Consider the following 27,617-nt stretch of genomic DNA (forward strand, 5'->3'; position numbering starts at 1 on the left):
TGGACAGCCACATCCTCCTATTCTCTTCATATGCACAAAGTAACAGTACATGCCCACCACTAAAAAAATGTTTTGAAAAAAGTACTCTTCCCCTATAAATAGAGCCTTTAAAAAGCAGGGGGTGTTGAAAATGAGCTTTTGTGTGCATGCATACATCCAGCATTTGACACCACCACTTCTGTCTCAGAGAAAAACCTCTCTTCGGGCAACTGTGGTCTCTATGGTTACTGGAAGGGTGGAAGTGAGAGAGGAGGTGGAGACGACGGGAGAAAAGAAGGGGAGGTGGGAGATGCTTGCAGACACTCACCGTCTCCTCTTGGCTCTCAAAAACGGCCTTCGGTGTGTTCTGTGAAGCAGTGTGTGTTTGTCTCTCACCGTCTAATTCGACCTTCTGTTCTCCCGTCTCTCAGCTCAGGTGGTGAAGTGCTGTGGAGTGGTCGGTACTAATGTGAGAGAGTTTGCTCTGGAAACATTAGCCTCATAAAATTTCTCCTCCCAAACCCATTCACCGTGTCCTCCATCCCATCCGACCCGCATACACATGCACATGCTCGGCGGGACCCGTTGCTGATATTCTTAGCAGACACATCACTGTCTGGCAGATCCCTGTGTCACCATGGAAACCCAGCATCACCCCGTTTCGGTGCACACTCAGCATCAGAGGAGCACGTGGATGAGCTCCCAGGCAGTCATCAATGGCTATTAGTTTGCAAACAAACACACACATGGTGCACGGCAGCAGAAATGTGACTCTGTTCTCTGAAAGCTCACCAGTTATGCAAGACCTCCTGCCTGTAATGAATAAGAATAGTCGATTGTGTAACCAGTTCAGTGATTTGATACAGACAGATGCAGATCTTCACCTAACCGGATGTTGCATTGCAGTCAGCTTCAACATGTTTCAGTGGCAGTCACATTCCCAAGCACGAATAGCACTCCACCACTAACCAGTTGTTCTTGTGGGACAGCTGCAATGGCTCAAAGTCCCTCCCCACTGCCAAAACACACACACCTATCGAGACGCACAGGAATGTCTCCCCAGTGCCCTGCACAGCTATACGCCAGTTCTCTTCGTGCTTGCTTTATTTTGAATGTTAAGCGTGTGTCAGACAGACTCCTCCATTGAGACGCCCACTTTTCTCGCACCTCCTCGCCAGTCCAGTGGGGAGTGATGACTCAAACCTAAATGAGCCTTTATTTCTCTCTCATTATCTCTCCCCGTCTCAATTCGACAAGAAGCGTTTCACCCTGCTGGGTGTACTTTCCTGTGCACTTAATGCTAAAAGTCATCAATAATGACTCAGACCTCCACATTACATGCAATTTTCTTCTACTTTTTTTTTTTAAAGCTAGGTAGGCTGCTCCTTGATCTGATCTGCACAAAGGAATATTTCTCCTTTGAGATGTGATGTGTGGAATGAAATCTCCCTGCAGTGAAAGACGGAAAAAAAACTCCAAATAAGGTAAATTTTATTGAACAAGATCTATTTAATGTATCTCTGGGGATTTTAAGCACGTGGCCACCACTCTTCTCTACTGTTACCCACACTTTGTCTTTAGGTCCTACATCTGGTATCTGAGTTCATATTAATGTGAAGATTAATAGATTTCACATATTACAAGATGTGAAATCTTGTAATATCAGGTTCACTTGTACACAAGGACAGTCTAGGGGTCACTCTGAGCTTTAAGACCATTTGTCAACAGGTTTGGGTAAGTTTAACTATTTGTTTGGGAATCCTCACTAGTAAAGCACGTAACCTGATGAAGGCCTAAATGTGGATGCTTATTGCTTACTGATTTGTTCAAATTAAGACTTATTATACTTATTATATATACTTATATACTTATTCTAATAAGACATTATTTAGAAGCTGTGTATGTGTTGAATCTCTACCAAACATCAACCTTGATGGAGCCATTTTCACTCTCCAACAATCTCCAAGCAGCTCTGGGTCAAGGTTTGGGGTCAGATGGATTATTTTGGAAATGGCTAAACTTGAATTTATAATAATAGGTGAAAGGCTTAAAGGTTGGGAGGGAAAAAGGTAATCTGTGTTGGGGGTGAGGTTAAGTGTAAAAGTGAAAATATTAAAAATAAGATTTGGGTTGAGGATGTAATGGGTTTTTGAGGGATGGGAAAGCGTGAAAGTTGAGGTTTGGTGTTGAGAAAGTAGGATGTGACTGTGAATAGATGTTAACTTTTCACAAAGATAGAAGATGAAAATGCGTGTGTGGGGAAGAGGGGAGTCATCACATGACTCAGCAGTCAGTGTTTATACCGATTAAATCCAGGCACGACTGCAGGATCACACGCATTAACACACACCGCTTTCTTTTTCCTTTAAAAAGAAAAAAAATTAAAGAAAGGTATCAGGACGACGCCTGTCCAAATATGTCCACCCAAGCCCCAGACCTGCCAGCTTCGACTGCCCATAAATCAAAAAGTTAAACCAATGCCACTAATTTAACTTAATCCTAAATAGAAATCAGCCTGTGCTGTTTGTGTGTATGTGAGCAGACCCTGAACAAAGAGCGCTGCTGGCTGACAGAGGGTTGGGTCTGCTCTCCCGGCTGCAATTTTCAGACACAGGACCAGAATCGGAAACAAGGCAGCAGCAGCAGGAGGAGCAGGCTCGGTAAGGAAATGTTTTGACGCTTTTTAAGGAAAAGCTTTCTATATTTGCGCAAATTTCAAAGTCGGGTGGACCAGAAAAGAACACGACTGCGGACGAGAAGCGGGGTTAGGTTTATCAACCATCACCAGAGTGAAAGGAGTTATTAAAAACCGAACACAGCCCCGTATCAAAGAAGTTACAATCACTTAGTAACTTTTTCATAGATTCCTTGCGCACCCATGCTTTAATCCATTTTTTAGAGAACGGTACCCTGCTTTTAAAAAATATATATTAGTATTATTATTATTACCCATGGTGGATGTGGACTCGAAGGTTCACGGACATTTGTCCGAGATTTTTCAGAGAAACGTCAGGGGGATCTCGGTGTTTGGTCACCGGTTATTTCAGAGCCAGTGATCCTCCCGGCGTCCTGACGTCAATTTATAAGGACCCAGCAGCATCAGAGCAGCAGGCAGGCAGACAGCAGGGGCTGAAGGGAAGAAAGACAGAGAGACAGGGAGAAGCCGGGCCATGCTGTTCTGATTCTTCATTAATTGCAAAGCTTCCTGGTAGGATTTTGCTTGTATTTCTTCTCACTGTCCATTTATTCGTTTTTTATTTTTTAGGCTTTTCCTTTCTGTCGGAATGTGAATCAGATTAAACCCGCTGTTGGTTTTTACAGTGGCACAAATAAAGCTGAAATTGTCACGCTAAAGGGTTTTTTTTTTTCCCGTGGGAGTGGGCTTTACTGTAATAGCGAACGGTTTCTGTAGCAGCAGATAGTCAGGGTGTTTTAGTGTTACAGATGAAACCAGGCTTTCCCCCTGCCGTGTGCGCTCCCGCTGTGTCCACCGCAGTGCTTCGGCGAAGCGCTTCTGCCTGTCCATTTGGGTTTTTATGCCCGGATGGTTAAACAAAACTGGGATGGAGGCAGATAATCATCACCATTATTATTAAAGTATTATCTATACCCTGCCTAACAGGCTGAGCTGGTCGCCAGAAGCCCTGTGATGAATTAGATGAAGGGGGATTCCTCGGCACTCTTGATTTTTCAGCAGTGAAAGCAGCACCTTCTATTTCCAGCTACAGCATCATTAAATAGTGTTCACAGTAAAACCCTAATGGATGCAGTCCACTCTGCACCTTTGCCAACTCAAATATAACCTCTCCTTCAGCGTAGTATCCATCTTAAGACTCTAAAGTAGTCTTGTATCTCACCAGTGACTGACAACAGCCTGAGCTGAAGAGGGGGTCCCATTCCTGAGAGTGCCAACATGGGGAAGGACTACTACAAGACCTTGGGCATCCCCAAGGGCTCCAACGAGGAGGAAATCAAGAAGGCCTACCGGCGCATGGCGCTCCGCTTTCACCCAGACAAGAACAAGGATCCTAGCGCAGAGGAGAAGTTCAAGGAGATCGCAGAAGCCTATGAGGTGCTGAGTGACCCCAAGAAGAGGGTGGTCTATGATCAGCTGGGAGAGGAAGGTAAGGAGAGGGTGTTCTGGGTCATTTGAGTGCAAGGGGTCAGAGAGTGCAGGCTTTGTTAGTGAAGCCTTATTAAGCCGGGGTTATGATGGATTAAGTTGTTATTGAAATAGCTCAGGAACCATCTCATATCGCAGCTTGGTGGGTTTCAGTCACTGAAGTAATAATGCCGTCTCTTCCATGTTTTCATGTTTATGTGCTGGCACATGTTTAATTTTCTGTTGTTGTCTTCGGTGTCAACAACACTTACCAGCTCTAATACCTTATAGTCTACCTCAGCTGCCCGTAGAGTGTGTATGTAACTCTGTGTGCGTGTCTGTGTGGTGTGCTAGATGACAGACAGATGGCATAAGACTATTACGTGGTTCAGATATGAATAGCAGCGACTGCTGTAGTTTGCATTTGTGGGTGTTCTGTGCATGTGTCTCTGCTGAAAACGTGTGCGTGTAAGTGTGTGTTTCTGTGCGAGTGTGTTGGATGGAGTGACCTGAGTTTCTCCAACAGCAGTGCTTTTGGAAGACCGGTGATGCTGTGGGATTTTTCCCACCTACGCGGGCACCACTCTTCTCTCTACTGTTACCCACACTTTGTGTTTAGGTCCTACGTCTGGTATCTGAATTCATATTATTGTGTGTATTTTGGCTGGTGGGTGTTTGAGTGTGTGCATGTGAGGTCTCACGTTCTTGTTCTCTTTCTCTCACTCTCTTTTTTTAAATCTCTCAGGCTTAAAAACAGGAGGCAGCAGCTCTTCGGGTCCTCCTGGAAGTTCATCGTACCACTACACTTTTCATGGAGATCCCCATGCCACCTTTGCCTCCTTCTTCGGTGGCTCCAACCCCTTTGATATGTTTTTCGGCTCCAACCGCAGTCACAGTCGCTCCAACGGCTTTTCCTTCCACAACGACCACAGCAATGACACGGAGCAGGACGCGGAAATGGACGAGGATGATCCCTTTACCCATTTTGGGAGGCAGTTTGGCTTTCCGGGGGGGATGAACAATGGCTTCCCAGGGGAAGGCCGCAGGAGGAGAGGCGTACCATCAGAGCGCCTCGGGACCAACCGAAAGCAGCAGGATCCTCCGGTCGTCCACGAGCTGAAGGTCTCGCTGGAAGAGATCTTCCACGGCTGCACCAAGCGCATGAAGATCACACGCCGCAGGTTGAACCCAGACGGACGGAGCATGAGGACGGAGGACAAGATCCTCAACATTGTCATCAAGAAAGGCTGGAAGGAGGGGACCAAGATTACTTTCCCAAAGGAAGGGGACGAGACCCCTGAGAACATTCCCGCCGACATAGCGTTTGTGCTTAAAGACAAAGGGCACGCCCACTTCAAAAGAGACGGTTCCAACATAATCTATAACTGCAAGATCAGCCTAAAAGAGGTGCGCCTGTCTCCTTCGATTTAACCTCCCTCTCTCATCTGTCTTGTCTTCTGATTTTCCCTCTGTCACCAGTTGAACTCTCTTTGTTGCTGTTCTACATGTAGTTGTAGATAATGCTGCCAAGCTTCTGATGTTGATTCCCAGTGGAGCAGTCCCAGGTTAATTTTTAATGAAGATGTGCAAAGTTTGAACTAAAAATACAAATTATTCATGTCATTCAGCCCAGAGAGGTGTGTCTGTAATTTAACAGTGCTGGGTGGGTGGTCATATCAAACATACCAAGGTGGGAGAGTGTGTGCATCAGAGTCTCTGCCACTGCAATGTGATAGAGGAAGCCAGAATGTGGTGTATTTGTGCGACTGGCACAAAGCCATTATCCTCACTTGTTCTGCACACTGTATGAAAACATATGCATCAATACATAAATAGACACACAAGCACAAAGCTGCACACAAGCAAGTGTGTGTGTGCACACACTCTCCATCTTCAAGCGTATTTGCCAACACACTCCGTTAAAGACGGATTGCAGTGTGACATTGGTGATGATCCAGGCTGTTATTACTGTGACTGGCAGGACATTTAATTAGAGGGCAGAGAGTCCAGCACCAGCTCTGCTCTGGCTCTATATTAGACAAACTTTAATGTTTCTAATAGCGTTGCCACTCACTGGCCTGCTCTCGACGTGATCTGCTTAATGGCAGGTGTTCTCAAATAGCTGGAGATGTCAGGGGAGATGTTGTTTTTACTCAACTCGGGCCTGTGTTTTTTGGTTTTTTTTTTGTTTTGTTTTTTTAGCAGGTTTCCTCTAAAAGCAGCACTGACTCTCGCACCGTGCAGTTAATGCGCTGGAAAATAAGTGCGTCTGCACACGGAAAGACAATGAAGCCTAAGTTGACGAGAGCACATTAGAGTTTGTTGAGTCACATTAAGCAGGGGATGGTACTTGATCAAACCAGCACAGTGATTAGGTTTGCACTGCAGAACTCCCACAGCTAAAACCCTCTGCTCCCACAGCAGCCAGATAAGAGACTTAATTTCTGACGCAGCTAAAGTTGAGATGAGGAAGCGAAGGGGAACTGTGGCTGGGATGTGTGTGTCGGGGGGGTATCTAGGGAATATTAGGGAAGTGGGTCAGATGATTCAGTATCCAAAGCAAATAAGAGCTCATATTCCACTGCTCTCTTGAAGATGTGATGCTAAATACTGCAGTAAAATCACAGCACCAGATGCATGCCGCATGCTAGAAAACCTACCACGCATAATGTGGCAAATGTTATCCAGTTCTTCAGTAGAGAATATAGCTTCACGAATCAGATGATTGATTATATTAGCAAAAATCTCTGCAAGTGCTCATTACAAAGTAAAAACCAAAAGGGGTGAGACTGAGGCATGCTGATATTTGCAATCGCCTTTCTGAAGCAGGTATCTCTATTTAGTCATATTTTTGGCTGCTGTATGAGTCTCCAGATATTTGGCTGTTCAGTTTTGCTTTCTGCCTGAAGCATGCCCTGATCAGCGGCTCAGTTTAGTGTCTCCAAGTTTGTTTGGCTATGCTATACACTCCTGGGAGACATTAGCAGAGGTAACATTCAGCCCCGCTGTCTTTTCACAGTTACAGTCAGAAGCAATTTGAGAGTTTACCTCAAATATGACACACTGGCTTCCCTGAAACCAGTCTATATTGGGATCTGTAGGTAGGCTCTATGGCAATAATGAAGCCTCTGAGTTGTCTAGCTCCTGTCATTGCTGTAAAATCCACATCCAGGACAACTGTAGCTGCTGGGCTTTGAAGGCAGCGTGGACAGCTTTTTTGCAGCTCTCTGGCAAATAACTGCTGAATCTATGGGAGTAAGACAGCATTTGCATTTTGCAGCATCTGTTGTGTGTAGCATTAGCAACCAGTATTTCAGGACAGGCTCTGTGACAGGCGGCCCACACTTGTAAGGACACTTCGGACTATGAGCACGCCTTAAGCTGGCTCTGACAGCTAAATGTAACAAAACTGTTGGGTTTTAACAGTGAAAGTTAACATTAGCATATGGCCCTCAGTAATACAAGTCTAGAAAATGTTCTTTCAAATATAGCAAAAAGTGACTGTGTGTCTGTGTCAGTTTCTAAAGCCTTGTCTGTGCTTACGCAATCAGTGGGCCCTCGGATCAGCTGGCAATGTGTGTTGAGCGTCATGGCAACCTGTCTGTGTGCGAGACGTGTGTTAGTCAATGGAGCTGTCCATAACTGAAGGATGAGCCACTGCTCTCCACTGCAGTCAAAGAAATCACCCTCTAATGTATGTGATGGGTTAAAGGATGATGATGATGTCATGGCTGGAAAACTTGGTCCTGTGAAGCAGCTGCTCTCCAGGCCACATTTACACCCCAGTTTCTTTTCAAAGAAACAGGCACAGCCTGAAAATCTTCCAATTAGTACAATAGTGTCTAAGCGCATGGATTGGATCTTGGAGCTATTATTCTGGGCAAAAATCACAATTACACCAGAAGGGGATAGAATTTATACATCTCTAGCTATTGAGTATCTTAATCCTTCAGGGATTTGATCTTTTATGATACCCAGGTGATATAAGTGATCTCCCTTTTTATATCTAGCACCACTATAGTTACCTGTACTAGATGCACACTCACTGCTTTATTAGGTAGGTATGTAGTACTGGATTGGACACGCTTTTGGTTTGCTATAAGTCTGCTGGAAACAGAGGTGCTGGAGATTTTAGTCCATATTGACATGACAGCATCAGACAGATACTGCAGATTTGTCAGCTGCACATCCATGATATGAAATCCAGTTCCACAACATCCCAGAGCCACTATGTTGGATTGAGAAAGCCATTTGAGTACAGTGTTTAAGAATCCTGTATTAGATTATTTGAGCTTTGTGACATGGTGTGTTATCCTGCTGGAAGCAGCCATCAGAAGACGGGCATACTGTGGTCATAAAGGGATGGCTGTGGTTTAAGTGATGCTCAGTGGGTACAAGCCCAAAGTGTGCCAGGAAAATATCTCCCACACCAGCAGCGTGAACGGTTAATAAAAGGAAGGATGAATCCATGCTTTCATGTTGTTCATGCCAAATTTGGACCCTACCATGTGAATATCGTGCCATAAATAGAGATTTATCAGACTGAATGTTTTTCCATTCTTCTATTGTTCAATTTTGGTGAGCCCTTGTAAATTGTAGCTTTAGTTTTTTGTTCTTAGCTGACATGAGTGTGGTGTTCCTGCTGCTGTAGCCCATCTGCTTCAAGGTACAACGCGTTGTGCATTCAGAGATGCTCTCTTGCATACCTTATTTGTAATGCGTGGTTATTTGAGTTGTTTTTTTCCTTCTTATTAGATCAAAGCACTTCTCTGCTGATCTCTGGCTTCGACAAGACATTTTCACTCAGAAAACTGACACTCACTGGATATTTTCTCTTTTTTGGAACACGGCCTGTAAACACTAGGGATGGTTGTGTTGGAAAATCCCAGTAGATCAGCAGTTTCTGAAATATTCAGACCAGCCTGTCTGACAGCAACAACCACGTGTCACGTTCAGAGTCATTTAAATCACATTTCTTCCTCATTCTGATGCTCTGTTTGAACTGCAAATGCATTGAGTTGCTGCCATATCTAATAAAGTGGCTGGTGAGTGTATTTCATCAGCCTTAGCTGTAAATGCATTTAAAAGTAGCACAGTAACAATAGCAACATGCTGTTAAAATTGGTCTATACCTGATGAACAGTAACATTTTTTTTTATCTCCTCGGCTAAAGGTTAATGGAGCCAGTAACAAATGGCATAAGAGAGCCGACCCTTTAACAACTTTAAAATGTTTAATTTTAATTTCTATATCTTTCTTTGTCTTAGAGTAGTTTGAGGAATCTCCAAATTAAGCTTCTGTCTCCCCGTCTTCATTATTTAACCTAACCCTTTAGCTCACAGTGAATTCTACTGCTGGTCATTCTCACTGGTTTTCTCTCTCTTTTCCACACCTTTTTATAGTATTTATTTACTGTTTTATTTGTAGTGATGTATTTTTCAAGTGTTATATTTAAAGAAAAAAGAAAAGGGAAGTCCATTCACACTGTTGTGGATTTAAATAGTTCTTTCCATTAAGTGCAAATCTGGTGAATGATGCTCACTGGAAAGCCTGTGAAGTCGTGATAACCGGAAAGTCTCTGTGTTTAGTTTAGCGCTCTCTACACGGACTGGATGCATCAGGCACTGTGATAAGGAGGTGAGGCATGTGAGTGAGTGTGCGTCTGTGCATGTGTGTGTTTGTGTGCATGTGGGGATCTGACAGGCCCTCCAACTATTTACGAGCTCAGCCGATTCCTGCCTGACTTCATTAGTCCCAGCTATGAGACCGTTGCTAAAATTAGTCCCCTGTGCAATGTGGGGCCCTGCAATGCTGACACACTTACACACACTCCCTAACACACATGCACACACACACACACACACACACACACACACACACACACACACACTTGCAAACAAAGACTAGAAAACTTTCCCACTGCCAAGTCATGTTTTCCTAAATGTTCCTGTTCCAAATACTGCTCTTTCGACCCCCGCAGTGCTGTCAGTACAATTCCTTTTCTTCACATACTTTTACACACACCACACCGAAAGCACAGCAAATACTGCCTCCCGATAGCGTACTGGGGGAAGATATGAACACTGCAGACTTTAACGAAACATTACATCACCGAGATATTCATGGATTTGGCATTTTATTCCTATTAATGATATTAACCCTTTCAATCTCCTCTCTTCTCCAGGCGTTGTGTGGCTGCACAGTTAGCATTCCCACGCTGGAAAACCGCGTTATCTCCCTCCCTTGTCACGACATCATCAAGCCAGGGACGGTGAAACGACTCAGAGGCGAAGGCCTGCCTTTTCCAAAGAACCCTTCACAGCGTGGTGACCTCATCGTGGAGTTTTCGGTCCGTTTTCCCGACAGGATCCCCCCTCAGTCCAGAGAAATTATCAGACAACACCTCCCCCAGTCCTAGAAAGACACATCTCTAACTCCTCCACCACAAACTCCAGACTAAACCTGAGGAAAAAAACTACACTCCTTCATCTACTCCTTCTTTGTTTGTAGTTACCCTCATGTCCCTGTGAATGAATACAGCTTTGAACATGTGCTGTGATAATTTAGGGACTTCACAAAAGGAAGAATGGCAGTATCAGGATGTAAAGTACTCATATTTATTTTGTCTTTCAGCCCAAACGCGCGCGCACACAGACACACACAGACCCACAAATACACACACACAAGCACCCTGAGCAGCAGAGCGGTGCTGAGGATGGGCTCAGCACGATTCTGGTTTTTAAGGGAACCTCTTTTCTTAACTGTTTTATACGGATTTATCAGTGGTTTTATATGCCGTCCGACTCTGATCCTCGTCTTTTTGTGATAGGATAAAGCGTGAAATATTTTATAACAAGAACAGGATTTTGTTTTCCAAACATGTCAAAAAAGGATTGCTTAATGTTTACATTAAGTGTACCAGCAGCTTCAGTGGTTTTTAGCATAGCCTTTCCTTTGGCACATGCCAGAGTTTTTCTTCTTTTTTCTCCCCCATGCTTTCAATCTAATAAAGAATTATGCTTGAAAATCTGTAGGCCATTAGTATGATCTGTCTCCCCTAAAATATCCCTAGACGTGCAGTGCCACAGAGCTCTAAAAACTCTTGCATTACTCCAATAATATTAGCATAGTTTAGCTGCAATGGAAGAATCTGGGAATGACAATCACGTAACTGTAACAGCAGTGTAAGTTTAGATATCTGCACATAATATCGGTGCTTTCCCTTCTGAGCTGTGAACTGAATAGCCTGGCTCAATATCTGAGGGACATTTAGGTGCCTTAGCCCGGTGTCACACCACATATGTGAACACACATACAGGTCACACTATAATAAAGACAAATAGCCATGAACACAACACATGATGCCCTATGCTGTGTTAGGCGTTACCACCAGGACCTGGTAATTTTAAAAAAACGGTAAGCAAGCTATGTAAAGTAATTCACCTTACTGTACTGTATGTAAGAAGGATCATTTATAGGAAGTGATTTGATACAAGACTGATGATTTTTGCCAATTCGTCTTTGTAAAGTGCCATACAAGTAATTGCTGGATTTCCCAGAGGAATGCAAGCGTGACGTTAGACCGATTCCTGTGGGAAAGCCAGCTTTGTTGTGGGATATTCTGCTTTCTCTTGTGGCATTTGAAGGCCATGTCTCGGTGCTACTGTGAGCAATGCCAAAAAGTAGACCGCATTGTTGTCTACTTTTTTGGTTACATGGAGTCCTCAGTTTCCGATGTGATAAATGCCTCTGTTCCCTAACAGCTGTACATCAAACGTTACAAACTGTACGTAGTGCAAATAGAAAAACTGTTCTCTGTCTCAGCTGCAGGGGACGCCCTTGAGCTCTTCCTCGCTGTAATTTGCAGCAGTGGTGAGAATATGTGTGGGTTATGCTGACAGTCCTAGTAGGTCGAATAAATGAGGTGTACAGGAAAATATTTGAATGCTTCGTGTTTGATAAATTCTCTTTTATATTGTGAAAGACAAAACTATAAGATATGTTGTTGTTTTTTCTCTTTGGGGAGAGACTTGAATGACTTGTGTGATGGTCCTGTGGCAACAACCAGGCTTAACAAGTGCTGCTGCTGCTAATCAAAGACTCACTCACACTGCTTATTGTGCATATGCCAATATCTATGAATTTTTCAAAATGAAAACAAATAAACCAAATGTGTGAAGTTTGCTTCATTTTCATTTATTGCTGCTTGAGAACAAGTACCAGTTCCTAATAACATTCACCTCAAAGTGCTTTACAGTCTAAGAAAAACTGATAATCTCAGAACTCCTATGAGCAAGCACTTGGCAACAGTGGGAAAGAAGAAAACCTCAAGGAGGGGGGAGGAGAAAAGACCAACATGCAACATTATATAAGATTAAAACCTTTCTCAGCGCACAACAGCAACAACAAACATACCTTAACCTGTTAATTTTGCCTCTTTTACACCACCACAGTGGAGTTTAAACCAGGCATAAAGATGTTTGAAGTGCAGATTCTCTGATTTCATTAAAGGGGTTTTACAAAACACCTCCATTCACTGCTTAACAATTATGACCATTGGCTGACAACCAGTTTCATGTCCAACTGAGGCCTGTTTTCTCATTATTCCAGGATAAACCGTAATATGAGATCCAAGGATATATTGATGGAAATGAAGGAGGATGCCATAAGACTGAAAAACCAAATACGAGTAGTTTTCACTGTGTTGTAGACCTTCTGTATTTATTTTCATAATCAAATGTAGACGTTTGAAGAATAGGCCTACCAGAGAGTGTTCTTGACTTTGTTAGATGTTGTTTCTCTTAACCATGCACACAATTCTGTCTTTGAGCACCATATTTGTCTCCTGTGGTGCCTCAAGCAAGTTCATCACTTGGAGTCCATTCCAACTCCATATCTTCTATCTGCACCATTTATCATTAAATAACAAAGGAACAGATCTCACCTGGCCATGAAACTGCGTGTCAGACGATAATTTTTAAGTATTGGAAAATGGGAGACTATAAATGGCTGTAATTTCTTAAAAGTTAATGCAATACTTTTGTAAAATGCTTTGAGTTAAAGCTAAAAATTTGCACTTCAGTCACACTGTTCGAGTTCTGTTTGATCTGAAATCTTCTGTGGTTGCGTACAGAGGCAAGAGTGGACAGCATAGAAAGACATTCACGGGTATGACCAATTTAGAATCGTTACTTAAGTTTGACGAATGTTATTCGGACCCTCAGGAGTACCATGCAGGCACAGGGAAAACATGCAAGCTCCACACAGAAAGGCCCCAGCCATCCAACATGAACCAGTAACTGTCTTGTTAACCACTTTACCACCGTGACACCTGCCTGTCCTTACCTTGCTTGCAAAGTTAAAATTGTTGGGTTTTGTGTATTTGTATTTTTGCTTTGCGCATGAAGGCCACTGTAATACATTTATCTGACAGTTTTTATTACAGTTGTAAGGTTAACAAGATCCATCAAGATTTGTTCGTGTAATCTTCAGTCATGGTTTTGTTTAACTTCATGTTTGAAGACTAAATTATCCGACATTTCTTTAGAGAAAATAGTCAAAAGAATGTAAACAAATCTCTGTATCAAAACTATTTTTTCATCTTCCCTGCTGCATTCATCTTCTCAGACGTAGATAGATGGATAGATTATTGATTTGATTGGGCATTTAAGGTTAGCAAGATCAAAACTGGAATAAGACTCCAAATTCTGAAAGTAATATGGAAGTAAAAATTGAGCAGCCACCAGCACCTCTAAACAAATAAATCTGCCTTGTGACCCTGGTCATGAATGTTTAACAGTGTGCATGGTGGAATTTGGACATTTTCCATCAGCCGTAGTTACAGATAAACATATGAAGACAGACTGACCTCAGCGTGCTAAAATTCTGATGGACTCAACCTTCAACTGATCACTGGTTCATCTTCTGAAGCAATTCCAGGTACGAGAAGAAAGACTTTTTATTCAAATGCTGGTTGTGTTTGATGGTTACTGGTTTAAATGTTTTCTCCTGCACCCTGGGCAGAGCAAAGGGAGGGTGATCTGTGCTGGGAGATCACGTGAAACAACTGCAGTGCCTGATGAGCAAAGTCTGTGTGTGCGCCCCACATGTTGAGGATAAAACAGGCAATTAGTGAACCATGGAAAGGCTGCCTGAGATGTGCTCCAGTAACTCTGCACTGTGACGAATGGCATCTAGCCGCATCAGCCATTTCTTGCGACGGGGCTGAGTTCACAAAGAGTTTATATTTTCACCGAAACACAGTTTTAAGCTCAAATGGCAAAAGAACAGCTAATAACAGAAAAGTGGGTCAGCAAGCAAGACGATTGCTTGTTAAAGGAATTTGCATATGTAGAGTATATGATTCATACACATGACCCCAGCTGTAGTGCAGATCATGAACTCATATGTGTTTTAATCAGTAACTCAGTGTTAGGACTTGGTCATGATGACCAGACAACTAAGCCTCATATAAGCTCGCGAGTGAAGACCTCACACACTCCTCTTTGTCTTTTCTCCGCCAGGTTCTCAGAGTTGGAGCATGAACACCTTTGTGACTCTCTCGACACGGCAGAGGATGCCCGTGATTGGACTCGGCACATGGAAAAGTACCTCGGGACAGGCAGGGACATAAACACTCACACAGAGTTAGCAGGTCCAACAAATGTTTTTGGACATGGTGGAATTTTAAAGCTTACGTCTGTCTCTGTGTGTTCTCAGGTGAAGCAGGCGGTGCATACAGCTTTAGAGTGTGGATACAGGCACTTTGATTGTGCTGCTGCTTATGAGAATGAAAAGGAGGTTGGAGAGGCTCTGGCTCTCTGGGTGGGTCCAGGAAAGGTGAGCTTTGGTGGTCTTTTAATCAGCTCCAGGTGCCTTTATTCTCTTCACGTCAGCCACATCAGTAGGCTGGTGTGGACATGTGCCATAAAAATACATACAAAAGTAAAAACTACAAATATTTAGCCGAACTTTTCAAAGCAATCCACATGCTTTCTTGACTCAGAGCTTTAAAAGTGAGCTTTAGAATGATATTAAGAATTGTAGGAGCTATCTGCTGGACCATGTAATAGGGTAGCCTATCAGACACATGCAGTGCTACTGTGAGCAAATTAATTATTATTATTATTTATTTATTTATTTACAATTAAATAGAATTTCCTGGCAGTTATTTCATGTTTCAGGCTTTACAGTGTTAACTGATAAATCTACTGACATTCAGATAAAAAACGGATAAATATTTTCAGTTTAGTCACATAAACAAACAAGATATCTGCTCCTTATCTTACCTGTGAAGTGTTTTTCTGTTGATTGTTGCTGTTGTTTATTAAACCTGAGGGCCACTGCAGGGTTAGAGATGTATGACAGTTTTAGTTATATTTCTGAGGTTAGGAAGCTCTGCCAAGATGTTTTTTCATCTATACTTCTCTCGTGGGTTTTTTGTTGCTTTTTGTTTGTTTTTTTCAAATAAATTTCAGAAACCCAAATAACATAATGTTTCTTTAAAGAAGAGTCCAAAGAGTGTATACAAATCACTGTGTCAGCAAATGGTTTTGAAGAAGTGGTTAATATTTGGTCTGTAAGCCAAAACATGTAGATGAAGATTGGTTTTAACATAGGTTCAAGTCTGCAGTTCACTACCATCAGGCTCAAACTTGTCACTGTCTGTAATGTGCCCTGTTCAAGTGTTTCCCTGTATTCAGAGCAGTCATTGGTTTGTATCCGTGTCATACTTTCCGCTCCAGGCTCTGCAGCGTGAAGAAGTGTTTGTGACTTCCAAACTGTGGAACACCAAACATGACCCCCAGGATGTTGAAGAGGCATGCAGGACCAGTTTAGCAGATCTGGGTCTCTCCTACCTGGACCTTTACCTCATGCACTGGCCCATTGCATTTCAGTGAGTGACTACACACACTCAGTAATGTTAATACGTCTCCATCTGGCTGTAACTGAGCAGAGATTGAATTGTCACTTTACCTGAAGCAGCTATTCAGGTGTGGGCGTTTCAGGAGGGGGAAGGAACTGATGCCTCGAAAGGAAGATGGAAGCATTTGTTACTCTGACACACACTACAGGGATACTTGGACTGCCATGGAGAGCCTCGTAGATAGAGGGCTAGTCAAGGCTATAGGTCTGTCCAACTTCAATGCCAGGCAGACTGATGACATCATAAGCATGGCCAGACACAAACCTGTAGTAAACCATGTGCAGCTACATTTTTTCAGCTCTGTTCAAACAAGTCAGTAAACTGTAACTAATAATTGTGTGTCTGTGTTACAGGTTGAATGCCATCCATATTTGTCTCAAGCAGATCTCCTCTCACACTGTCGATCAGTTTAATGATTGTTTAACATTCAAACTGGCAGTCATCCTTTCTGAGATTAATATGTCAAAGTAACAGGTTTCACACCTCCATCTCAGCTCAGTGGGAGTTTGTGTGACAGCTTACAGTCCTCTGGGCAGTGGAGACAGACCCTGGGCCTCCGCTAATGAACCAAGTCTGCTAGCAGATCCTTGACTGGGAGCCATAGCCCAAAGATACAAGAAGACACCGGCCCAGGTTATACTCCGGTAAGGCAGGAAAACTCAAAGTAATACAATCACCACTAATCCCTTTAACGGTGTCCTCCATTTATTTGACTAATCACATGACTCAATGACTCATTTGCAGGTGGCACATTCAGAGGGGTGTTGTGTGTATTCCCAAAAGCGTGACGCCTTCCAGAATCCAGCAGAACTTGAACGTGTTTGACTTTTCCTTGTCAGAAGAGGACACGAAGAGCATTGAATCCTTCAATCACAACAAGCGTTTCATCGCTCCAACAGTCGAGGTAAGTCACCAAGTCTCCTTGGCACCTAAAAACAATTCTGAACGGCTTCTTCCCCCAGAGCCTAAATATTTAGATGTTTATATACCAAAGCATGAACTATTGTAGTCTCCCTCTGGAGAAGGCTCACAGCTGGTGATTTCAGGTGGTCTTGGATTTTAAACAGTTTCTCAGAAGTGTTTGGAGTTAGTTGGGTATAGTAGTACATTAATAGGCAAATTATTAAAATAAACCATTAACTACAATTTGCATTTGTTTCTACAGAGAGAGAGTGTGGAGAGATGCTGAACATCCTCATTTCCCCTTCCATGATGCTTACTGAGTCTCTAGCAAAGTCGATGTATACTTTTTAAGAAGAGTTGTCACTATGATTAATTTCATAGCAATTTTAGTTCAGTAATTTTGATCAATTTTCACCCCCGTTACATTTTCAGTATGGGGGAAGAAAAAAAGAAAGAAAAAGAAAAAAAAATCCAAGCAGCAGTGTTTCTCTCACAGTTACAGTGACACTGTGTGGACAGAAACTGAACAGTATCTTAGCCCAGTGACAGCACTACTGATCACATCTTTATACTTTCACTCTGCTGGCAGCAGAGAACAGACAGATCTCATCAACTACAAACTGCCCTGTAAAGAGTTTTAGTGTCTGGTAGAAGAAGTAGGAGGGGGGTGAACCAAACAAAAACTTTGTTACATGCCGTCTTTCTGCAAGATTTACATCTCTGTCAAACAGGCAGATAAATGGCAAATAATACCAGGTACCATAAATGCAGATGATTTAACCTCACTCTGATGAATCAAGTATCTGTTTAACTTAATTTTGTAATGCCTAATATACAAGCAATAAAAAAGCTTAATAGAAACTGACAACAGTTCTGTTTCGTGAGATTTTATTTTCCAACAACATAACCTTGACAAATTTGTAATACATTATATGCTACTGTTTATTTAAAAAAACAAAACAAAAAAAAGGAAGTCATTAGCAATATGTTTGTGTTTTTTTTCTCTTTTCTTTCTAGCATAGAATTCCATCACTATAGTCATTCATGTTGGTTGTGATATACTGAGAATGAGGCCACTCAAACATCACCCCCCACCCCAGGAAAAAGAAATCCACAGTCAGTTTTTCCACCTTCCAATTCCAACATCCCCTTACCCCACCCACATCAAAGCCAGGGCAAACCAAGCAGCTACATGCTTTCTCCAAGGGGGGAAAAAAAAGAAAAAAGAAAAAAAGAGGGGAAAAAAAACAAACCATACAAAAGAAAAAAAAGGAACACATGAAAGAAGCACAAAGTCCTAAAAATGTGGAATCTGGTGAGATTTGTACAGGTGTGATCCCAGTACTGACCACTGTGGGGCAGTGTATGTTTATCCATACAGGTCATCATCATTATCTTCATTGAACACTGGACCGGTGCCAGTTCCACCAGAACCATGGCTTGGACCACTGCCGCCTGCAGCACTGGAGGGAAACCTGAAAGGAAACATTTTTATTTATTCTTTATTCTTACATTCAGAGGAAACTTCTCCAGATATCCTTTAAATACACAGCTGGTTTCAGCTTTTGAGTGTATTAAAGAATCTACTCTATTCAAAATAGTCATATTACAGTTAGAGCTGGGCGATATAAGATTTTTTCATATCATGATATGAGCCACTAAAGCATTTAAGTTTCAAAATAGAACAAACAAAACAGACTACTAAATTGTCACTTAGAAACAAAATATTAATTCTAAAAATTAATCTTAGTTTATTTTACAGAAGAAGAGACAAAATTGACTAACTTATATAATATTGCTTTGGAAGTGCTGTCTGAGATAAATGTTTATGTCAACGGAGTTGGTAACAAGGATCCATTACCTTAATTAGCTGCTTGAATCCTTCATTTTCGACCGTGTTTATTGGTAGCATGTCTTTAGCAAGACAGTAAGCTGTGGCATTCGTTATGTTGCTATGTCTCTCAGCTTTTTTGTCATATGGTAAGACGCTGGAGAAAGCAGACTTAATTGACTGTTGCTGCTTCGCAGGGATTCCCCTGGTTGTTTTCGATGACGAATTAGCGCTTTCAGTCAGAGATTGAGCGTGCTCTAGTGGGTGACACTGCTTCAGTTGATAAAAAAGGTTTGTTGTATTTCCAGACTTTGTGGGAACATGCTTTTGGCGCAATTTACAGTGCGTGTTACTCTGTTTTTTGGTCAGACTTCAAATAGCCGAAATACCTCCACACTACGGAATTTCTCTGGCCTTTCCTTTCGACAATCTCTAGTTTCATTTTTCTATCGAGAAAAAGTTATTTCGCAATACATATTGTTCTATCGCCCAGCTCTAATTACAGTACAATCAATGAGAACTTAGAAGGAATAGCATCCACATTAATGGTTCTTTTCTGCAAAACTTAAAACTACATGACTTTCAAAATTTAGTATGAAATGAAAGTACCTGAAGCTGCCAAAGCCACGGCTCTGCTGCAGTGTCTGAGCGAACATCTCGTATTTGCGAATGTCATTGTCACTGACGGAGCGGCGAGCAAATCGCATTGCCTCTTCAAAGTGGTCCTTCCTGATCTCCGGTACAGGATCATCCTCTTCTACCTCCTATGAAATCAACATTTTATACATGAGAGATCAGAGGCAGCAGCATTGCAATAGTTTGAAGATGCTCATCCTGATATGAAAAAGTGAACACGGAGATAAAACAAGTGCTGACCATAGCTGATGGGTTGGTCTGCCTCTCCCTCTCTCTGCGGATCTCGTTTTCAATGCTCTCCCTGATGGCCAGTTTACACGCCCGCTGGCAGATCTCTGTGAGATCAGCTCCAGAGAAGCCGTTGGTCATCTTAGCCAGGAAGTCCAAGTCCACATCCTATCAAATGGAGACAATGTCAAATTTTAACTTCTATTCAGTTACAATTAGTAAGTCACATTTTTTGTTAGCTACTTTTGGCTGCTCCCCTTGTCACAAGAGGGCCATCATATTGGGCATCTCTGCTGAGGTTTCATTTGGCAGTTTTTACACCAGATGCCACTCCTGATGAAACCTCAAAGGGGACATTTCTATTAATGTTCTAAATTGCTTGTAAGACCATTTCTTAACATCTATCATTGTTCTAATAAACAATCCTGAAGTAATTAGAAGCAAATTTTAAATTTTTAACAAAATGACAACATTTTACAGGAATTCCACATCAACTGTTTGTATGCTACAGTAACTACACCAAGAAAAAAACAAACAAAAAAACAACACAAGAGTTAAGTGGGTATGTCAGTTGTGTGAGTAAGTAGCAGCTTTGTCACCTTGCTGATGGGACTCTTGCGGAGGTTGGCCTTCAGGATGCTGACCCTGCTCTTCTCGTCAGGCAGGGGGATGTAGATGAGCTGATCCAGACGGCCAGGTCTCAGGATGGCAGGGTCGATGATGTCTGGTCTGTTTGTGGCTCCAATGATAAAGACGTTTTTCTTGCTTGACATTCCATCCATCTCAGTCAGGATCTGGTTGATGACGCGGTCTGCGGCTCCACCGCCATCTCCCACGTTGCCACCACGGGCCTTGGCTATGGAGTCCAGCTCATCAAAGAAGAGAACGCATGGGGCTGCTTGACGAGCCTACATGTAGAAGATGAGCACACACATCAAATATACAAAGAAATCTGTCCTATCCAGCACCAAACTGTTAAATGTGACAACTCTGATTTAACAACATTCAAATTCTCTGACATCCAAATGCAACGACAGATATCCTACAAAGTCTCACCTTGTCGAAGATCTCTCTGACATTAGCCTCAGACTCTCCAAACCACATAGTGAGCAGCTCAGGTCCTTTGATAGATATGAAGTTTGCCTGGCACTCGTTGGCAATGGCTTTGGCCAACAGAGTCTTACCACATCCAGGGGGACCATAGAATAGCACACCCTTGGATGGGGTCATGCCAAACTTGAGGAACTTGTCTGGGTGCTCCACTGGGTACTAAATTAAGTACAAGTAAGGGGGGAAACAGTTAGAGACAACACTAAGCCTTCAGTTTACAATGTATCAGTTGTTTCAGACATTTCTAAATGAGGCTCATACCTGCACCAACTCTTGCAGCTCCCTCTTGACATCATCCAGACCACCAATATCCTCCCAGGTAATGTTGGGAACCTCAACAACAGTCTCTCTCAGGGCTGATGGGTTGCTCTGGCTCAGAGCCCACTGGATAACAGAGTTGATCGTGTTAGTATTGACGCCAAAAGGCAACTACTGGCTATGTGAATACCATCTTAGGCCGGAACTGCTGAAGACATCAGACATGCACTTTCTTGAACACAGAACCTGGCATAGCCCCTAATGAAATTTGCATCAATACAACTCCAGACTCAGATACATAGTACTGTCCCTACCATGACAGCAACCCTGTATGTAACAGTAACCCCAGTTAACGAAGGAGTATCAGATTGCTTACCTTGAAGTCATCCATGGTGACAGCAAGAGAGTTCATGACTTCAGCATCAATGGTCTCATCCTCCAGGTCAATCAGGTCCATCTTCTTCCTAATGGCCTGCAGAGCAGCCTCAGAGCACAGAGCTGCCAGATCTGCACCCACATGCCCGTGAGTCTCATTGGCTACCTAAAATTGGAAACAGAGAGCTCAACACTTAGGAATTCTTCCCTAGGTTTCCAAGCAATGTGCCTTACATGTGACAAAGACCTCCATCTGTAGCTTTATGCAACTCAGCTACTTGATAATGGATGACTGTGTCACAAGGAACAATTATAATACACTGAATGCCAGGCCAAGTACAGTCACTAAGGTTAGCTTGGGAACTGAGTAATGTGAAAGTAGCTCTTCATTAGATAGTATAACAGCAGATTAACAATAGTTACATATAATTACTTAAAACATGTAGTACAATTTTACTTCTTAGTCTCAGGCAATAATAACCATATGGCTATACCCATCGTTCAAGGAATCCGTGTGTTGTATCTTTAAACCACACCAATTACAAGAAAGGAGTTATGTGTACAAACCTGTTCCAAGTCAACATCATCAGCCAGCTTCATGTTCTTGGTGTGAATCTGGAGAATCTCCAACCTTCCAGTAGCATCAGGGATACCAATGTCAACTTCCCTGTCAAAACGCCCTGAAAGTGACAAAGATTAAACCCAAGTATTAGTTTTAATGAGAAACCGTTACATGAATAAGATTATTAAAGTCCAAGAGTAAACTCAAAAGTAAAACTAGCTGTTTATTTAAATACAAACAAGAAAAATTGTTTTTTGCATTGGTGCATACACCATGTTTCAGGAATGTGGAAACATGGTGTGGGAATTCATGACTGATGTGTTTGCACAGTAACAACCCATCTTAACTTCCTGTTGAGCACATATTGGAGCTTATGCATCCCCCCATCATAGTTCACTGAACATTGTTAAAATAAATAAATAAATAAAACATTTACACCCCATGTTTAGCGCCTCGCTAACAGAGAAGTACAACACTATCTGCTGATGTTACAGAAGTATTTTAGTATGAAGACCAGCATAAATCATTCCATTTAACAGCATTCATATTTGAATGTTCAGAAAACATCCATGTCTAACTCTTTGAAAAGCCTTTGTTAGGATGTTTCTGACAGCTTTGACAAACTGAAGTGCAGAGTTGTGAGAAAGTGACCCACAATTAAACTGCAGACCCCACAAAATCAACACACCAGCAGTTTTAAAACTGCAACGACAAGGTTTTAGGAGGCATTCAAACAGTACTCTTCATGTTATCTAAAAATCTAACAACTTCATGTGCACGAATCTGTTCAAGTAATGATTTAACTTGAAAAATTATATTTTAATTTGCCTGAAGAGAAGCTGTAACGAACATATTCTGACACTGCTGAATATTATGCAAAAATAAATACATAAATAAATGATTAAAGTCTTAAATTTAAGCCTAAATATTGTTTAAAATTACTCTTCACACAAATTTGTAGTGAAATGGTGAGATGTTATAAATTAAATTGCTGGTGTGTTGCTGACTTAACATTTTATGACAAACAGACACACACAAAGTGGATGTTTCTTTAGGTTTTGGCCCATAAAGTAAATTAAAGACATGCTTTAAATACAGTTTACCAAATCTCCTGAGAGCCGGATCAATGCTGTTGGGTCTGTTGGTGGCAGCCATGACAATGACATGAGCTCTCTGTTTCAGGCCATCCATAAGAGTCAGAAGCTGAGAAACAATGCGCCTCTCCACCTCTCCATGAGTCTATTTAAAAAAAAACAAAACAGGACATTTTAAATCCCATGCAGAAATTAGAGTGCTGACTGAATTAGAGTACTTAATCAGATTTTTAACACAGTAAAAAATAAACTTCAATAAATACATAAATAATTGCTAAACATTTTGTTTTCATTTCCAAGGTCTATAAACTTTTGCATTTATTTCACAAGAGTCACATAATAAAACTGACTGTGTGTGTGTGTGTGTGTGTGTGTGTGTGTGTGTGTGTGTGTGTATTTAGCCACCTATTCAGTTCCATGATCTTGCTTACCTTTTCTCTCTTTGGAGCAATTGCATCAAGCTCATCGATAAAGATGATGGCAGGAGCATTCTTTTCAGCTTCCTCAAAGGCCTTTCTCAGGTTACTCTCACTTTCTCCAGCCAGCTTACTCATGATCTCAGGGCCTAAGACACGGGCAAACAGTTTGAAAAGCAACCCCACCCATAGTATCAGCTACTGATAGGACTCTCATAAATACTCATTTAAATCAATCACAGACATTAAAAAACAAAAACAGCAAACCCTATCTAAATCCACTCCAGCATCAAACAGTCCTAACTAGGATTACGTAGGTATAGAAGAAATAAATTAACGTTCACACCATTAATCAGAAAGAAGAAAGCTCCCGTTTCATTGGCCACAGCTCTGGCAATCAAAGTTTTTCCAGTTCCAGGGGGTCCGTAAAGCAGAATTCCACGCGGTGGCTGTAAATAAGGGGGGTGAGGAATGAAATCAAATTTAAGACAAGATTTTTTTTCTCTTAAATTGAAAGTATTTTATGACTGATATAAAGGCGGCAGACTGAATCTCTTTGAACTTTGAACCTCTCGTCAACCATTACATGAAACAAACTGAAACTCAAACAAAATATAGAAAGCACTCTTACTATACTTTGATGAAATACTAGAAATGCATACTAGATATGATAAGCATAGCACAGCAGCCCAAAAAAAAGAACAAAAAATAAAACAAACAAACAGAAAAAAAAACAACAACACACATACACACAGATGAAGAATACTCTAAAAGTCCGTGTCATTACCAGTAGGTATTTTCCACAGGTCATTCCTGCACAGGTATACTTTTACTGGAACAGATTAAGATCTCTAGGCTGTATAAATTGTTTAGCTGAGTGGGAAAATTGGCCTCATTTTTTTCCAAAAATACAGTTAAAATTCTTACTTTACAATTCTAGAAGAAAGCTAAACCGGATTTTCAATTTACATTTTTTTAAGTTAACTTAAAAAAAAGAAAGAAAGAAATAGCCCCAGCAGTCTCACCTTGACTCCTATGGCCTTAAACAGGGCTGGGTGCCTGAGTGGCAGCTCCACCATCTCTTTGATCTGAGCCAACTGCTTCCTTACTCCTCCAATGTCATCGTAGCCCACTTCATTCAGGGACTCTTCCTCATCCTGCATGTTCAAACACAAGCTGTTCACATTTTTGTGCAGTTGATTTTTTCCATTTCTTTTCGGTACAAGTTAAACCACACACAGTTGCTGCTACCTACCTCTCTCCGAATTGGCTCTCCCTCACAGTGAATGACAGTATCAGGAGCAACGATGCAGTAAGGGGATGGGTCAGTCTCTACCACCTTGAACTCCACAGCACGCATTCCTCCTCTGACCAGGAAAATGTCACCTTGACAAGGTAAAAGTTGAAAACATACAGTTTCAATAGAGTGGTAAGCTGGTGTACCCTGAAAGAGATAAAATATGCAAATAAAACCTCTGGTCTGACAAAAGAAACTGGTACTCACCTTTGCGGATTGGCCTGTAAGCCTCCAAGAAATATGGCTTCAGGTAGACCTCAAACAGGTTGCCAGTAATTCCTTCTACTGTGTCATCTATTGGAAGAACATGAATCCTCTTTCCATACTTCACATCAGGACATGGCTGAATGCTGAGGGAGATAATAGCCTTAAAAACACAAATTTTTCAAAAGTTGTTAAATTTTTTTTTATAAAGTTGTGTGCTTTTACATACCTGATGACGTCACCCAGGCGGACCCTCAGATTGTTGCGGACCACCCTGTTCATGCGAACTTTTTCGTCAGAACAGGTGTCATCAGACAGCACAATACACACAGTCTCGCGCCTCTTCTTTCCTTTCATCAGCACTGTGTCTCCACGGAAGAGCTGCAGCTCATCCATTTTGGTCTTTAAACACATTAAACCATTATTTTGTGAATATCAGTGTTACTACCTTTCATGACAAATCAAAGTCTTGAACTTGTTAATAAAGCGATAAACCATTCCAACTATTTACCTGAGAGAGGGAGACCACGCTGTTGTCTTCATTGATGGATTCATCAACAATCAGTCTGTTGGGTCTGTTCTTCTGTTTCAGAATTGCAGTTGCAAGATCATCATTTTTGGATCTATGAGGAACGCAAAATAAAAAGGTCAAACACAATATTTCAGTACCTTTAAGGTCTCATGTGTAGTTTCCACCACTGAAGGAAAAAAAAGTGCTGACCAAGTCAAAATTTGAGGTTACCATCTCAAAATCTTGATTTTTTTCTGAGATAATCAATTGAAATGTTAACGACGCTCTGCCTGGCAATTTTTTTTCAAGCCCACGCATATTATATACATTACAATAAATAGAAAAGGAAAACTAGTAAATAAAAACAGTCAAATGTTATCATTACCATGTCATAGAACAAGTCAATTTTAAGTGTAGTAACATCATTAATAAAGTTGATGAAACTGGCTCAAAAATTACTGTGCACACTGTGAAACTTGTAACAGTTTCTGGCTTTGTCTTTGGGGAAATGCAAAGCACTTTTTTCTACCCTGTTTTGAAAGAAACTTTAATAATGGAGTCAATAATGTGAACTCCTTCAAAAGTTGCTTGTGCAACACTGTAAAAACCACACTGGCATGTCTAGTACTCAAATGGGAGTTCTTGTACAATAAAATTTTGGTACCTTGTGTTGTTACTGCAAATGCTTAAGTTGTGTACGTCAGTGTATTGTTTGTAGACTTTTATAATGACCCACAGAAATAAGTATTATAAATGTAATTTACAGGATGTGGCAGAAACCCCCATTTTATATTCCATGCCCATGTTTCTACATTAACTCTTGTAATTAAGCACTTATGACCAACTTTGAGGTATTCAGTGCAAACAGGTCGTTTACACAACTCGCCGATTGTGATTCAGTGCTACATACGGATAATTCACGCCATCATTCGTACATTCAAAATATTAAAATAAAATATATGGGTATAATATCACCAATATGATTCTGTAAAAGTCCGGGACAGTTTATATGGTTTCTCTTTCATGTTGTTAGCACGCTAACCGTAGCTTTTGCGCTAACACACTGGCGAGTAAGCGAGCCCAGATGACACAGCAAAAGAATTAGAAAAACTTTGTTAGCTAGGTCCTCCCTAAGCACTCATGCTACAAATGTAGCGTGAGTTTTCAGACGTTAGCTACCAACGTAATCGTGGGGTACATATTGCTTACATGTATTATTTCATTACTGTTCAGCTAACGGCAAATAGAATCCAACTAAACTGAGAGGCATTTGAAATGAGTGTCCAACACTGTTAGCCTGCTAGCTTGTTTGTACTGTGCAGCTATAGCTTTAAAGATAGCCATTTAGCTGCCTAGCGTTTTCTTTACTAAAGCCTTTAACAGGTAACATGGGTTTATGCCATTTACTGAGCTCATTTATATTCGCTGTAATGAAAATCTGATAACCAATCTAAAAACGGGCCATTCACCGGTGGGTAGGCCACTGTGTCGGTATGATGTGTGATGGTGGATGGCTGTGGCCTTGCCAGTGCTGCTAAGCTAATGTTAGCATTCAAACACGACAGCGATGACTGCGCTTTGTCACACAGCTGGCTAACGCTCAGCACCGTTAACCGGTCAACGACAACGGCCTGAATGACAACAGTTAGACAAATGTCAACAATCATAGGGAATTGTACAATTGTGAGAACTACACTGTTACGTTAACCAACGGACAAAAGTGCGGAGGATGAAGTGACTGACCCCATTAGCTACCCTGTTAGCAATGTATTAGCATTCCAGCTAACTTTAATAAACTAACGTATTTTAACTTACATTAGGTAATTAAAAGGGATTTGTTGGTTGGTCTTTTTTTCGAAATAAACATTGTCTGAATACACTATGATAATTATACTCACTCCCCTCCCGAAGCCATGGTCGTCCAACCTGGATTACAATTAATAAATAAATTCTAGCTAAATGTTTAAGAAGCTTAACCGGTTCTCTGCTCAACCTTCTCTGTGATTTCACGCGAAAGAGCAGCGGTTTCCGTGCTTTCTTTACACTTATACCATGAACTGGATGCATCCTTCATTCTGATTGGCTAGCGGTTGTCTGTCAAACCCATCAACCAATCAAAAAATTGGAGTTTGTTGTTACCGAGTCTTTTGGACGAAGGTTTTTCTTCTTATTGGTCCTTCGACTG

General features: G+C 41.6%; 3 protein-coding genes across 5 annotated transcripts; 2 read left to right on the forward strand and 1 right to left on the reverse strand.

Annotated features, from left to right (window-relative positions):
• Window positions 1–1,232: 1,232 nt before the first annotated feature.
• On the forward strand, window positions 1,233–12,260 carry dnajb5 (DnaJ heat shock protein family (Hsp40) member B5). Of its 3 annotated transcripts, XM_085294226.1 has the most exons (5): window positions 1,233–1,463; window positions 2,522–2,639; window positions 3,840–4,103; window positions 4,827–5,488; window positions 10,266–12,260. In XM_085294226.1, exons 3-5 carry the CDS (start codon window positions 3,893–3,895, stop codon window positions 10,497–10,499), a joined length of 1,107 nt encoding a protein of 368 aa, XP_085150352.1. In that variant the 5' UTR covers window positions 1,233–1,463; window positions 2,522–2,639; window positions 3,840–3,892; the 3' UTR covers window positions 10,500–12,260. The 3 variants fall into 3 exon arrangements, with proteins under 3 accessions (XP_085150352.1, XP_085150351.1, XP_085150353.1); XM_085294225.1 differs by lacking the exon at window positions 1,233–1,463 and having other exon boundaries at window positions 2,356–2,639; XM_085294227.1 differs by lacking the exons at window positions 1,233–1,463; window positions 2,522–2,639 and adding an exon at window positions 3,080–3,187.
• Window positions 12,261–13,913: 1,653 nt separating this feature from the next.
• akr1a1a (aldo-keto reductase family 1, member A1a (aldehyde reductase)) lies at window positions 13,914–18,197 on the forward strand. The gene is given in 9 exon segments (XM_085294229.1): window positions 13,914–14,020; window positions 14,605–14,702; window positions 14,801–14,920; window positions 15,826–15,977; window positions 16,090–16,285; window positions 16,361–16,414; window positions 16,482–16,651; window positions 16,752–16,923; window positions 17,177–18,197. Coding segments are annotated over 8 exon segments (999 nt in total). The 5' UTR covers window positions 13,914–14,020; window positions 14,605–14,621; the 3' UTR covers window positions 17,231–18,197.
• On the reverse strand, window positions 17,782–27,489 carry vcp (valosin containing protein). The gene is made up of 17 exons (XM_085294228.1): window positions 27,331–27,489; window positions 25,433–25,544; window positions 25,151–25,323; window positions 24,925–25,067; window positions 24,676–24,806; window positions 24,446–24,577; window positions 23,767–23,869; window positions 23,436–23,569; window positions 23,014–23,149; window positions 21,916–22,028; window positions 21,350–21,514; window positions 20,977–21,099; window positions 20,662–20,874; window positions 20,205–20,513; window positions 19,618–19,773; window positions 19,351–19,505; window positions 17,782–18,385 (listed from the first exon to the last, which is right to left on the reverse strand). The coding sequence occupies exons 1-17, from the start codon at window positions 27,345–27,347 to the stop codon at window positions 18,280–18,282; spliced, it is 2,421 nt and encodes an 806-aa protein (XP_085150354.1). The 5' UTR covers window positions 27,348–27,489; the 3' UTR covers window positions 17,782–18,279.
• Window positions 27,490–27,617: the final 128 nt, after the last annotated feature.

This window comes from Mchenga conophoros, linkage group LG12, assembly GCF_057382185.1.
Source record: "Mchenga conophoros isolate Kocher_MC1m ecotype Shallow Benthic linkage group LG12, M_conophoros_male_GT1.1, whole genome shotgun sequence".
Classification (NCBI taxonomy): domain Eukaryota; kingdom Metazoa; phylum Chordata; class Actinopteri; order Cichliformes; family Cichlidae; genus Mchenga; species Mchenga conophoros.

Bases quoted from the DNA above. Each gene is read 5' to 3' on its own strand.
- dnajb5 (XM_085294226.1), top strand. From the start codon at position 3,893: ATGGGGAAGGACTACTACAAGACCTTGGGCATCCCCAAGGGCTCCAAC. The intron at 4,104-4,826 runs GTAAGGAGAGGG...TAAATCTCTCAG, and splicing joins TGATCAGCTGGGAGAGGAAG to GCTTAAAAACAGGAGGCAGC. The intron at 5,489-10,265 runs GTGCGCCTGTCT...TCTCTTCTCCAG, and splicing joins GCAAGATCAGCCTAAAAGAG to GCGTTGTGTGGCTGCACAGT.
- vcp (XM_085294228.1), bottom strand. The intron at 24,807-24,924 runs GTGAGTACCAGT...TACCTTGTCAAG, and splicing joins TTACAGGCCAATCCGCAAAG to GTGACATTTTCCTGGTCAGA. The intron at 20,875-20,976 runs GTATGAGCCTCA...TACTTAATTTAG, and splicing joins AGCTGCAAGAGTTGGTGCAG to TACCCAGTGGAGCACCCAGA.